General features: G+C 44.1%; 1 protein-coding gene across 2 annotated transcripts in view; it reads left to right on the top strand.

Annotated features, from left to right (window-relative positions):
* The window catches only part of HLF (HLF transcription factor, PAR bZIP family member), a 52,553-nt gene extending 45,021 nt beyond the window's left edge, over positions 1 to 7,532 (top strand). The window contains exons 3-4 of one of the 2 annotated variants that reach the window (XM_069482370.1): positions 2,050 to 2,270; positions 7,142 to 7,532. In XM_069482370.1, the coding sequence (XP_069338471.1) occupies positions 2,050 to 2,270; positions 7,142 to 7,360 (440 nt within the window). In that variant the 3' untranslated portion in view covers positions 7,361 to 7,532. The remainder of the gene's footprint in view (positions 1 to 2,049; positions 2,271 to 7,141) is intronic. The other variant, XM_069482371.1, reaches the window with a different exon arrangement.
* The last annotated feature ends 6,033 nt before the right edge of the window (positions 7,533 to 13,565 follow it).

Genomic DNA, 13,565 nt, shown 5'->3' with positions numbered 1-13,565 from the left:
GCAGTCTCTAGGAGCTGGAGCTGAGCTGCGGCTCGGCTAATGAGAAATCTCTGTCCGCTGCCAGCGCCTCAGGGCCCATCTCTTCCTCTTTGGCAAGCAGGATACAAAGAGAGCTCAAAGCAGCGCAGGGGCCTAGAAGGTCACCCAGAGCATTCATTCCGCAAGCTCCCCACCAGGCCTTTCCAGAAGACAGACGAGCACGGTTTCACAGTTTTGCTAGAATCCGAGCCAATGGCTTCGTGCTTTGGCCTGGGGTAGGTTTTAATGAAACCTAAAGAATACTTCACACACGGACCTAACCATTGGCAGTGAGGAAGAGGAGGAGATGGGCCAAACACAGCCGAGCTGTATCCTCTCATTTATTTTCTGGGCGTGAAAGGAGCGATTGTAAAATTCAGATGAAACGAGAAGTTAAGATTCAGAGCTCCCAGCATAAACATTTGGGTCTGTTATTAAGTTCACTTTACTAGTAAGACACATTCAGGCACACAATAAGCCTATTGTTCTGTGACTGTTTGTGCATTTCAGTGGTTTCGGCCCTAGAACCTTCCAAGTGGAAGTTAGGTTGTCTCCATTTTGTCCTTTATAACTGCGGTCCCTAAGCCCCAGGGTGCGGACTGGTACAGGTCTGTGGCCTGTTAGAAACCAGGCCGCACAGCAGGAGGTGAGTGGCAGGTGAGCAACCAAAGCCTCATCTGTATTTACAGCTGTTCCCCATCACTCGCATCACCGCCTGAGCTCCGCCTCGTGTCAGATCAGCAGAGGCATTAGATTCTCATAGGAGCTCGAACCCCACTGTAAACTGCATGTGCGCGAGGGATCTAGGTTGCTGCTCCTTGTGAGAATCGAATGCCTGATGATCTGAGATGGAGCTGAGGCAGTGATGCTTGTGCTGGGGAGCGGCTGCAAATACAGATTATCATTTGCAAAGACATTTGACTGCACAGAGACCATAATAAATCGATTGCTACAGACTCATATCAAAACCCTATCAGTGAGTGGCAAGTGACAATGTAATAATAATAGAAATAAAGTACACAATAACTGCACTTGAATGATCCCAAAGCCATCTCCCCCCACTGGTCCATGGGAAAATTGTCTTCCATGAAACCGGTTCCTGGTGCCCAAAAGGTTGAGGACCACTGATTCATAACATGTTAAATATTTCTTGCACTGGTCCCCTTCTCTCCATCTCTGCTGCCACCATTAATGAGTGCACAGTTTATCACAACAGCTTTGTATCTGATCTGTCTCCAGCTGTGCTCCCTGCAATCCATTCATCACACTGCCAGAGTCTGCTTTCCAAACTCCAGCTGTTTGTCACTTCACAGCTCAGAGTCCCTCAGTGACATTTGGGGCCTTCTATCATATCCCCACCGCCCACCTTCTTGGCTTACACCTCTGCCTGCTCTATATTGTCTTCTGATTCCATGCTACAGCTACCCAAGACTATTTGTGGTTCATCAAAAATGCAAACCTCTGTCTTGTCTATGTGCCCAGAATACCCTTATTGCTAATTACTGTTTGTCTTAAGACACAGCTATGCCAAGTGTCACCTCTAGGAAGTGCTCCCTAACCGCCTCTGTGTTTCCCCACGCCCTGGAGGCGCATGAGGTTTACTTCATCCCAGCACCTGCACGCTATCCCAACTGGCTAGTTAGTGGTCTGTCTCCTTCATTTGCCTGAAAACACCTTAAAGGTAAAACTCATGTAGTTCTATGCATTGCACCTTGCAGAGTGCCGGGCACATAGTTGGTGCTCTGTGAATGTGTGATAGGAAAGAATGAATGTATATCTTTGTTTCTCCCTCCCCAGTTTGTGAACATGTGTATGTGTGTCTTTGTTGTGCTTGGTAGGACATGAATCAAGTTATACTCAGCCCACTGTGTTCTCAGAAACATGGTGAGGATGATTAGATAAATGATGTTAGGGTCATATATATAAGTGAGTTGAAGACGCTTGCCACTCATTCCACACAGCATTATGTAAGTGGCTGCCTACTGGGTCTCCCTAGTGTGTTCCTGAATTAAAGCTCTTGTGTTGTTCCAGGTCAGCTGTTGCCAGCAAACCGCAATACACCGAGTCCCATCGATCCTGACACTATCCAGGTCCCGGTGGGTTATGAGCCAGACCCGGCAGATCTCGCCCTCTCCAGCATCCCTGGCCAGGAAATGTTTGACCCTCGTAAACGCAAGTTCTCCGAGGAAGAACTGAAGCCACAACCCATGATTAAGAAAGCTCGCAAAGTCTTCATCCCTGATGATCTGAAGGTAAATTGGAACTGGTAATCAGGCTTTGGGCAAATGGAGAGTGGGCTGGAGAACGAAATTGAAAGGGTGACCCCAGGAAGAGCACAGAAGCTAATGCATGAAGCACTTGTGATTTCTGACCCTGTTCTTGGCATGTGACTTCTAGGCAAGTTGCTTCCTCTCTGGGTGTCTTCTGAAATATGCTTTTGTGTCTTGATACTGAACAGAAATAAGGAGAAGTGGTAAAATGTGGGAGTGATTTTAAGCCCATGAAGGAAGCAAACTTGCTACTGTCTGCAAGGAAACACAGGAAAGCCTAATAAAATACAGTCAGAATCTTTCCAGGTTGGAAAGAGAAAGAAAATTATTTGGAAAAGGGCATCTGGACTTCCAAGGGTGGCCTTCCTTTTGGGAATTTGTTGATAATTAGCTGCTGCCATTTCCCTTTAGACTTCAGGGAATCACAGCCGGAGTCAGGACCTCCTCCAGATTGCAAACCTTGGATGACCGGGGTGGGGGTTTGTGAAGGAAGCTGGTGGGTTCCCTGACACTGTTTATATCACTTCATGTCTCAAGAAATGACCACTTGAGTATCTCAACAAAAGTTTAATTCTCTGTTGGTTTTCTCCGCTATGTGGAAGGGACACATTATTTATAAAGGGAACTAGATTCACCTTGGGATGTCAAATATTAATACAACTTAAAATTAATCTGACACATGATACCTTAAGTAGAATTTTTTCCAGAATTATGCCATGTCTGCAAAGCTGAAAATAGAGCCATCTTTGGCCATTGCTTAGGACTTTTTGTGTTTATGGTTCTTTCCAATCATACTGACAATAGAGATATGATTAAATGTAGTCAAGTCAGGTATTATTGGCCCTTTTCTAACATCTGACCCCCATTTCTCAAACCTGAATATGGTTCCTGTGTAGAGACACTTCCTAGGTAGGGAAATGGGAGATGGAGGCATTACCTGAACTGATTTAGACCAGTTGCTCCTGCTTTTCATATGTAGAAGGAGCTCCAAAGGCCAGAAGTACCTGGCAGATTTAAATCACTGCTGTCATCCACATACCTGAGATTGCCTTAATTAATGCAGAATGGGAAAATGGCAGGGCTGAAAGGTACCTTAGAGATTCATTAGTCCAAAGTTATCTTCTTGCGGTTGAAGAAAGGGAGAAGCACAAAGATGAAGTCAGGTGAACTCTACCTGTTAGAAGAAGGCCTAGCCTGGCTCCCAGGTTGTTCAGCTTCCAGAAAGGTCATGGCAGCATGTCTGCCCTGAGAAGGGTTATAACAGGAGCCCTTTGGTGACAAATCAATAGCTGTCACCCTGAGAATCAGAAAAGGAACATGCATGATAAAAACACCAGAACATCTAAACGAGTCAAGGTGTTGTGGTTAGACCGAGATGGAGCAAGAAAGTGGCACCATGGGCGCAGGTCTGGGGCAGTTAGGTACCTTCCTTCACTTGGTTGCTTTTCCTACTCTCGAGTTCTTAATGATCCAATTCTTTTTATATTTTAGAAGCTCATCTCTTAAACTAAACCAGGGAGCCTATTCAGTATGGACTTCCTCTTCAGTGCAGGGTAGTTTGAAAGGATGTTGCTGAGCAGTAGATAGAACTTCCAGCCAGACCTTCACAGGGTCTCCACATTTACCTGTTCAAAGCAAAGAGCAAGATTACTTAATAACCCAGGTAACTGTGGCAACAAAGAGGCCATGCAAAAACCATCTGTGCTGGAATTATACATATTACTGCTGTCGTGGCCAGGCCTGCCCTTGTCACATGGTGGATGAGGAATGGGCAGGAACATTTCTCCTGCCAAGTGTCCTTGGATATTTTTTCAGTTGTGGGTGAAGGCTCAAGCCACAGACCGGTAGCTGGTGTGAAGCAGGAAGCAGAGCTGAACCATGTTGCTCCCTCCGGCTGAGCTAGGGGTGGATGGGAGAGAAGGTGTCTGTGGCCCCCAGCATTGGATGAGCAAATCGATTCAATGAAATGGCCCCCACAAAGCATGGTCTTCCCTGCAGCTGCCTGAACTTCCCCTCTAGAGCTGGTCCTTTGGGTTAGCGTGCATCCCCTGGGAGAGTTAAGGGATGACATGCTGGGATTCCTAGCCAAAAACCAGTTTAACCACCTTGATTTCTTAATACTTTTAAGGGTCCATTCATTCACTCGACAATTAATTTTCAAATGCTAGTGTGTGCCAAGCCCTGTATCAGGGGCTAGGGCTACCAAGGTGAGCCAGTACCAACAGTATTCCTGCCCTGGCGGCACTTGCAGTCTGGTGACAAAGAGGGAGGGAGGACCTGTCAGGAAGGGCAGGGCTGCCTGGGTCCTTGCTGGGTGGGGGTAACTGGGGAGCCAGATGGCATCAGCACCCGGGAGACAGAGGGCAAGGGGCCAGGGGGTGGAGTGCCAAATGTATCAGCCCCACTGGAGATGCTGTTTCCCCTGCCCCCAAGCATTCTGTGTGACAAAGGGAGGGAGGCTGGTTTTCCTAGTCCAGGACACTCCTCCTGCCATCATCCCTGCCTTCTGTATCCTTTGCTCCACCCCTGTTCCCAGCTCTCCCTCCCACCTGGGAGGTTTGTTTTGCATTCCACACTTCTGCTGGCTCATCTGCATGTGTGGACAGGTGAGACTAGGAAACAAAAGCACTTTAAAAGTGAGAAGAGCTCTAAGTAAGAGATGGAGAAATCCGTTGTTACCCTGAGGTCAGCTGTGACTTTCTAGTCCTTAAGACCTGATCAGTATTGTCCCAGACCACCTAGTCTGTGGTGGGACCCCCAGTCCCTCCCCCGCCATGTATGCACAGTTTCTACAGTTTCCCAGGGCGGGTTCTCATGTCCTCCTTCATCTCCTGGGCTCCATTCCCCTGTGTGCAGGTTCTAAGTCAGCCCCTCTTTGGTGTGTTCTTGGATTCCACACTCTCGCGTACATTGATGAGTATTATAGATTTACTGGCACTATGGAGGGAGGAGTGGAATTGGGGCTTCCATCAAATTAACACTAACAACTTCCATCAGAACTAGAGGCTTCTCTGCTGTTGTCAATGTGATTTTGGGTCCCCTCACCTTTGACCTGACATCAGTGACTCTCCTGGCTCCTCCCAGCCTCTCCCCTTCCTTCTGCTTCCCTGCTCCCTTTCAGAAGCACAAACAACAAATTCTACCAACAACTGTCACACACTTGCCCAAGCTTGCTTATCCAAGTGTTCTTCAAAGGACAGCCTCCTCCCTCATCAGAATTCTGGAACCAGCTATTATGAAGATCATTTTTTTCACCCTGGTACACATTATGAAATGTACAGAAAGCTGGGGGTGCTTTATTTAAGATGATAGTACCAACCTGTGAAGGGCAGACAGGAGGTGCCTGCACACACTTTCTAGCCCACACTTGCTGTCTTTGTGCAGGGCAGATGTCTGTTGAGAGTAATAGGCAGGTCTGGGGTGGACCACTGACCTTGGTCCTTCCTTGCAGCCTTGGCCTCAACCCATGTGACTCCTCCAATGCCAGCTGCCCCTTAGAATCCTGGCAGGGGGTAAGGACTGGCCTCACCCACTTACTCTGGGTGGCATGTAACTGCAGGTATTAGGACTGAAGGATTTGCTGTAGCAAGTTGTTGAAAAAAAAAAAGGGAGTTGCCACATCCATCAGGTGGCACTGTCAATGAATTGGGAAGGTCTAAAATAAGACTCGCATATCTTAGTCCTCCTAGGAAGCTTCTCCTCTCTGTTAGTCAGGGGAGGAAGGGATGGAGGAGAAAGGAAGGATTGCTTTCACACTGACCACAGTGAAATATTACTCAGGCTAATGAAGGCCTAGAGAACAGTTAAACAGGAAATTAGAGTAAATTATTTGAACTCTAGCCACCAATAGGAGTACATTGATTAGTGGCAGGTTGAAGGGTTGTTTTTTTTTTTTTTAATTTCTATTTTTAATTACCAAAGTGTACATGCCCATTATATAACATTCTAATAGTTCAGAAGGATATAAAATAAAAGGTGAAAGTCCTACCTCTCTCCCTTCCCTCTCTCCTCCAATCCCTCTTTTAAACATGCCACTTTTATAGCTTGGTATAAATACTTATGGGCCTCTTTCTATGAATATATAATATTATGATTTTTTAATTAGACTGGGATGAGACCATACATATTTATCTGCAAATTGCCATTGTTTCCACCCGCATAGTGGCATATCATGAACATCTTTCTGGTTCTGCTGGGTCATTATTTTTAACAGCTACAGAGTATCCCTTTGTGTGTCTCTGTCCTAATGTAGTTATTAACTCTCCTACATATACTTAGTTTTTCCCATTTTTTTCTATTACGAACAATGTTGCAGTAAACATTTTGTGCCCATGTCTATGTGGAGCTGTATGAAGACTGCTGTACGATGCAATCCTAGAAGTAGAATTGCTGGATCAATAGTAATGCATTTAAACAGCTGATAGATTATTGCCAAATGGCCTTCCAAAAATATTGTACCAACTTACATCAGAAAAAAGCATATGAGTGCCCATAGAAGAAAAAGTTTCTTAAAATATAATTTTCAGCAGAAGTAGAAGGGAAAGTTGGAATGTATTTTAAGGAGTGAGGCGAGCCTCTTGCTTTCCTTCAGCCTGTGGTCTCTGCCTTGTTGGGCACGTACTCTGCTGAGCAGAGAGTAGGGACCTGCCGGGACGGGTTGGTCCTTGCGCCAGGAAGGAAGCCGCGGCTCATGGACCAGTCTCTGACATGCAGAAGCTGTAAAGGAAGGAGACGCAGTTAAGAAACCTAGGCTGGTGCCTCAGCACAAACCCCGAGGCTGCCAGTGCCCTGGCTGACACTGGGCTTTGCTGACATCTAATATCTTGTTTCTTTTTCCTTCTGTAACTAATGAGCAGGATGACAAGTACTGGGCAAGGCGCAGAAAGAACAACATGGCGGCCAAGCGCTCCCGCGACGCCCGGCGGCTGAAGGAGAATCAGATTGCCATCCGGGCTTCGTTCCTTGAGAAGGAGAACTCGGCCCTCCGCCAGGAGGTGGCTGACTTGAGGAAGGAGCTGGGCAAATGCAAGAACATACTTGCCAAGTATGAGGCCAGGCATGGGCCCCTGTAGGATGGCATTTTTGTGGGCTGGCTTTTGAATAGATGGACAGTTTGTTTCCTGTCTGATAGCACCACACCCAAACCAACCTTTCTGACATCAGCACTTTACCAGAGGCATAAACACAACTGACTCCCATTTTGGTGTACATCTGTGTGTGTGCGTGCGTGTGTGTGTATGTATGTGCTTGTGCTCATGTGTGTGGTCAGCAACGTGTGTGTGCGTGCGTGCGTGCGTGTTCCTTTGCACTTGCCATTTTAAGATAGCCCTCTCATCGTCTTTTAGTTCCAAAAAAGAAAGGTGCCATGTTTTTACTAGACTTTGGAGCCCTCGCGTGGGTTTCCTGCCCTCACCCTTCTTCTCCACTCCTGCCCTTTCCGCGTTGCTCCGTGTTCGAGCTTACCTACTCCTCCAGGACTCTGCTCAGATTCACTAAGAAGGGCCCTGCTTACATAGTGGATCTCAGTTTTTAAGAGTACAAGCTCTTGTTTCTGTTTAATCTGTAAGTTACCATGCTAATAAGGTGCACAAACTAACTTAGCACTACACTGCAGCTCTCTTCCTTTTAGGTTGCTTTCTTCTTATTTTCAATTTTGGTGATAATTGTCTTCAAATTTAAAGTGCTGTTTAGATTTATTAGATCCCATATTACTGCTATCGACTAAGTTTCCTTTTCAATTCTACCAACCCCAGATAAGTAAGAGTACTATTATAGAACACAGAGTGTGTTTTTGCACTGTCTATACCTAAAGCAATAATCCTATTGTACGCTAGAGCATGCTGCCTGAGTATTACTAGTGGACGTAGGATATTTTCCCTACCTAAGAATTTCACTGTCTTTTAAAAAACAAAGTTAAAGTAATGCATTTGAGCATGACCAGAACATCCCTAGGACAAGGAAGCAGAGGGAAATGGGAGGTCTAAGAATGAGGGGTTAATTTATCAGTACATGAGCCAAAAAATGCGTCTTGGACTAGCCTTTGACATTGATACGTTTGGTTTTGTTGTCTCCCCTCTCCCACACCCCATCCCACCCCCACTTTTCTAGTTAACTTTTTCCATATCCCTCTTGATATTCAAAACAATTCAATTAAGATTCAGTTTTCCCATTTTTTTGGTAATACGTATATTTTTGTGTATTATACCTTGCTGTTTTTCAAAAAGCAGTTAATTAAGTTAAGTTGATGTTTTTGTAAGACCCTTTCTCCTAGTGGTGTCATTTTTGAATGCCTCATAAATTAATGATTCTGGAGCTTATGTTTCTTATTCTCTGTTTGCTTTTGAACGTATGTGCTCTTATAAAGTGGACTTCTGCAAAATGAATGTAAAAGACACTGGTGTATCTCAGAAGGGGATGGTGTTGTCACAAACTGTGGTTTAATCCAATCAATTTAAATGTTTACTATAGACCAAAAGGAGAGATTATTAAATTGTTTAATGTTTATACAGAGTAATTATAGGAAGTTCTTTTTTGTACAGTATTTTTCAGATATAAATACTGACAATGTATTTTGGAAGACATATATTATATATAGAAAAGAAAAAAGGAAAACTATTCCATGTTTTAAAATTATATAGCAAAGATATATATTCACCAATGTTGTACAGAGAAGCAGTGCTTGGGGGTTTTTGACGTGTTTAATATTTTAAGCCTATCACTGACACATCGGCATGTTTTCTGCTTTAAATTAAAATTTTATGACACTATCGAAGTTTGCCATGACGCATCCTGCTCCGAAATACATAAGGAGCTTTCTTGTTTCTTATTAGGGCCTTCGGAAAGAAGTCAGCGAAAATCACCCAAAAGCACAAAATGGATTTTAGTCAAATATTTATTGGATGATACAGTGTTTTTTAGGAAAAGCATCTGCCACAAAAATGTTCACTTCAAAATTCTGAGTTCCTGGAACGGAGCGTCACTGCCAGGGCCCCAAACGGTTCTGTTCCTGTCTGGGGGCCCGTGTGTCCTACGCAGTGTGAGGCTGATGTCGGTGCTATGTGTATGGTTCGTGACTTGATAGGCATTTTGACTTTAAAGATGATTGTTCCTTTGTTTCATTAAGTTGTATAACGTCAAGAGATTCCGCTATTACCGCAAAGAGACATTTTGTGCTAGATTAAAATACCCTTTCCTCAATGGAATTTTCTAGTTTCCTGCCTCCAGAGTATCTAATTCTTTAAGGAGCTGGTGGTGTCCTTGTCAATCCATCAGCAGTGCTTCTCTCATAACCTTGGGAAGCTCAGCCAGTAGGATATTCCCCCGAGGAATCCATTTTTTTTCCCAAGCTACAGACAATGACAGGAGATGGGAGAGTGCTAGAATTGAAATACATTGTTCAACTGAATAACAAAATAAACAAACCCTTTGGCAATCTTAAGCAGAACTGAAAAAGAGATACTCAGTAAGAGACACAAGTGGACATAGAGTTGGCCGTTTTACAGGCAAAGAGGCTAATTGCAGAGTTGTTAAATGCCAGTAGTCATCAAAACAAAATCATCATATCTTTCCTTGGAGAAGTGTTGAAGGATCGTACCGTGGACCATCCAAAGTTATGGCAGTATCAAATGGTAGCTGAAAAAAAAAAATATTTGAGCACTGGTCTTTCTTGGAATTAGATGTTTATATCAAATGAGTATCACAAGTGTTTTCTGCAGAAGAAATAAAAAGATCATAATAAAACTTACTCTTTTGTGTGCCAGGAGAGGTTTCAGAAACCTACCTCGTCTTAAATATTTGAACACTTTGGAGTCTGTACAGGTGCCTTATACGTAGGTCATTCTCATGACACACACACGTGAACACTCACTCCTGGACCGGCTGCCTGTGTGTCCAGGGATGTTAACTAGGAAATGAGGCAGATCTGCTCGGTGGAGTGGGAAGCTGTGGCCTGACTTGGAGTGACTTGGGTCAACCCAGGTCAGATGAGTGCCTGCAGACTGCAGCTATTATAGGAGTCCTATTGTCATTTTTCACCTTTTTATCCTAAGCATCTTCCAGAGATCAATTATTTGGCTATTAAAAAGGAATCCAAGTCATATCACGCTGACATCATTTAGACATGATTTGGAATGAGCAGCATAGGACACCCTGGTTGGGTCACATTGTTGTTTCTTTTGACTAGACTTGGCAAAGGCAAAAATTGACCAGCATCTCTTTCTGCGGGCACTACCTTGGGGAGGGAGGTGGGGGTTAGGAAGGGGATGATCCCTTCTTCCTCTTGAGAAAGTGGCCACCGTGGACCATACAAAAGCCACAGGAGGCAAGATTGTGATAGGCCTTTTGTCTTCAAATACAGCAGGCCTCCGTGGATCCATCCCTCCAAACAGAAGGACCATTTGTTTGAGGAGAGTGCAGATGGAATTCTGACATTGGGCGGGTGGGAAGCTGTAGTAGATCACCCAGGGATTCCTTCTAGCCCACTGGTTTTGTGGGAGAACTCAATAATTCAAAATGTGTCATACATCCAGAAGGTCTAGGGTCTGTTTTCAGAAGAGTCAAGAAGAATTGTAAGTGGTGCCCTCCCCTGTGCCCCAGGGTAAAACAACAGACATTCTATAAAATGCAAAATTATACTTTGCCTTTTCTAATAATTCATCTAATTTTCCCCTAATGGTCCTTTCAGGAAAACTCAAACTTTATCATAGTTAATTGGAGCAATCCCAAGGCAGGCAGACTTGGCCTGCTTGTCTGTGTGTGGTAGGTGGAGACCTGGATTTAACACTGGGGGCAGCCCCTGCAGGTGCCTACGGCTGGGAATTCTGCCCTCCACGTGGTGGACACCTTCTGCCCCAGTCTGTTCCACTTCCTGCTGAGGGCTCCTGGGTACCCCCCACTGGTGAGGCCAAGATCTCCTCCAGGGTTTTTCTGTTATTAATAATGTCATTTAAAAAAATGAGCAAAGCCTTATTTGAATCGGATTTAGCAACTACAGTCAATATGTTTTGCAGGGGGCCAAATGTGTGTACAGGAGTGTGTGTGTGCATGAATATTTAGGTTGACATAAAATCTTTAATTTTTGAGCACCTTACCAAACATTACAATAATCTATTATCCTTTTGGCAACACCACAAAGATCGCATCTATTAAACAGGTACAAGTTGACATGAGGTTAGTTTAATTGTACACCATGATACTGGTGGTATTTATGCTATTAAGTCCAAACCTTTATCTGTCTGTGATTCTTAATGTTTAATAAACTTTGAATTTTTTTCCTTTCTTTCATGTGTTTTTGTTAACAGCTAGCAATTGGATTATGTTCACACCTCAACCAAGAGACCATTTACAGAGGTTAATTACATAGATGATAAAATGATACTGCTATATAATTAGCAATAAATTAACACTTATTGAGTACTTATTGTGCCAGAAACTATACTAAGCACTTACATGGAATATTTTATTTAATCCCATATCAACCGTATGAGGTAGGAACAACTGTTAGCCCCATTTACAGTGGAGAAAATTAAAGGTTGGGGGGGGTTAAGTAGCTTCTCTAACCTTACAAATAGGTATAATAGAAGTGGCTAAGATGAATTCTAATCCACTGAATGGACATCATTCAGAAGGGTGATTCCCAAAAGCCAGTCCAGAGACTCTTTTCTTGTCGGATATATAAAAATCATACGGGAACGTATTATAGGAGTAGAGATCCAGGATTCTGAATCAGTAGATCTGGGATGGAGCCCAGAAATCTGAATTTTTAAATGCTCCCAGCTAACTCCCATGTGCAGCCAAATAATTGCAGTCAAGGATTTATAGACTTGGCACAATTTGAGTTCATGACCCTTGGGGGACCCAGGTAGAAGCTTCAGAGATTCCATAATTACCTGAGATTGTTTGCAAATTTTTTTGTATATAAACACATCTTTATTTTGCTGTCTGGAAGACTCATAGCCTTTCCCCGCCTTCCCTAGAGGAATCTGTGATGCAAGATGGAATAAAACTCCTGATGGATAAGAAGGCTGATGCAGAGCAGTGGTTCCAGCCCAGGCAGCCTGGTAGAGTCACCTGGGGAGTGTAGAACACTGGCACTGTGTGGGCTGCAGCCCAGGCCAAGGGACTCAGCATCTCTGGCATAGTGAGAAGGCAGCTTCGTGGTGAGGAGCACAATTCTGGATTCAAATCGGTCACCTAGCAGGTGTGTGACCTTGAGCAGCTTCTAAACATTTTGAGGGATGTGGGGACAACCAATAACAAATACATAGTCCCTGGCACATCACAAGCCCTCGATGAATAACTGCGTGGGGGCAAGGGGAGTGGAATGTATTCTTTGAGCACTTTTTCCAATTCAATATTTCAGACCATTTGTTCCCTCAAAGAAGACAGGAAACAATTCCTCTGCTCATAGGATGGAGCAGGGTGGCTGATGGTGTGAGAGTAAGTGATACCCTCCTAGAGATGTCCTTTCATGGTCTGATTCACTAGCAGATCATAAACTAGCACCAGCTTTGTGCAGCAGGTCAATGGGTACCCATCACTTGGTGGCACCTTCTAATTTAGATTGAGCAGTTATAAGTTAGGATTCGGCTCTATTTTCATCATCAAACACTTTTCTCAAAGGAATAGATATGGAGACCTTAGCTTAAGATCCTTCGGGGGCAACTGATTATAAATTTGTAGCTTAAGATTCTTTTGGGGCAGCTGATTGTATATTTGGCATCTTCCAAATCTCTTAGAGGAAATAACTTCATGCCTGGAGAGCATTTGGACTCCAAGATGGCAGGAACTGACATATAAGCCATATGGCATAGACTCCCAGTCACATGCGAGCCCTCAGACTCTGGGGGCCTGTCACATGCTGCCTGTGCATGGTGGCTCGTCCATCCACATTTAAAACATAACTAACCACCCAACCAACAATCCCTTCTCTTCAAAGCATGTGAATTCAATTCCCTCTTTGAAAGTCATTGGCTTAGAAGTCTCTTTGGACATCTTTAGCCAGGAACTGGGTGAGAATTATTGAAATCTAGCCTTTGTGGTCAGGAAATGGCATCTTGGTAATAAATCAAAAAGACTTTTTAGAGGAGAAAGGTCCAATCAAAGGTGGTTAAGTATCCTCTGCCTTTCTGATCTTTAAGTCAGTAAAAACTTCGGTCCGAAGCCCCCGTCTCTGATGACTTCTCATCCTGCAAAGCCTGGCATGGAACAGTGTGAAGAGCTAAGAGTTACTGAGTCTTAAACCTGTACCTTCCACATCTATTTATCCTCACACTACAA

The sequence above is a fragment of the Eulemur rufifrons genome, chromosome 9 (genome assembly GCF_041146395.1).
Source record: "Eulemur rufifrons isolate Redbay chromosome 9, OSU_ERuf_1, whole genome shotgun sequence".
NCBI lineage: Eukaryota > Metazoa > Chordata > Mammalia > Primates > Lemuridae > Eulemur > Eulemur rufifrons.
The sequence above is the reverse complement of the archived record's forward strand: the minus strand, read 5'-3'. Positions and strand labels throughout refer to the sequence as shown.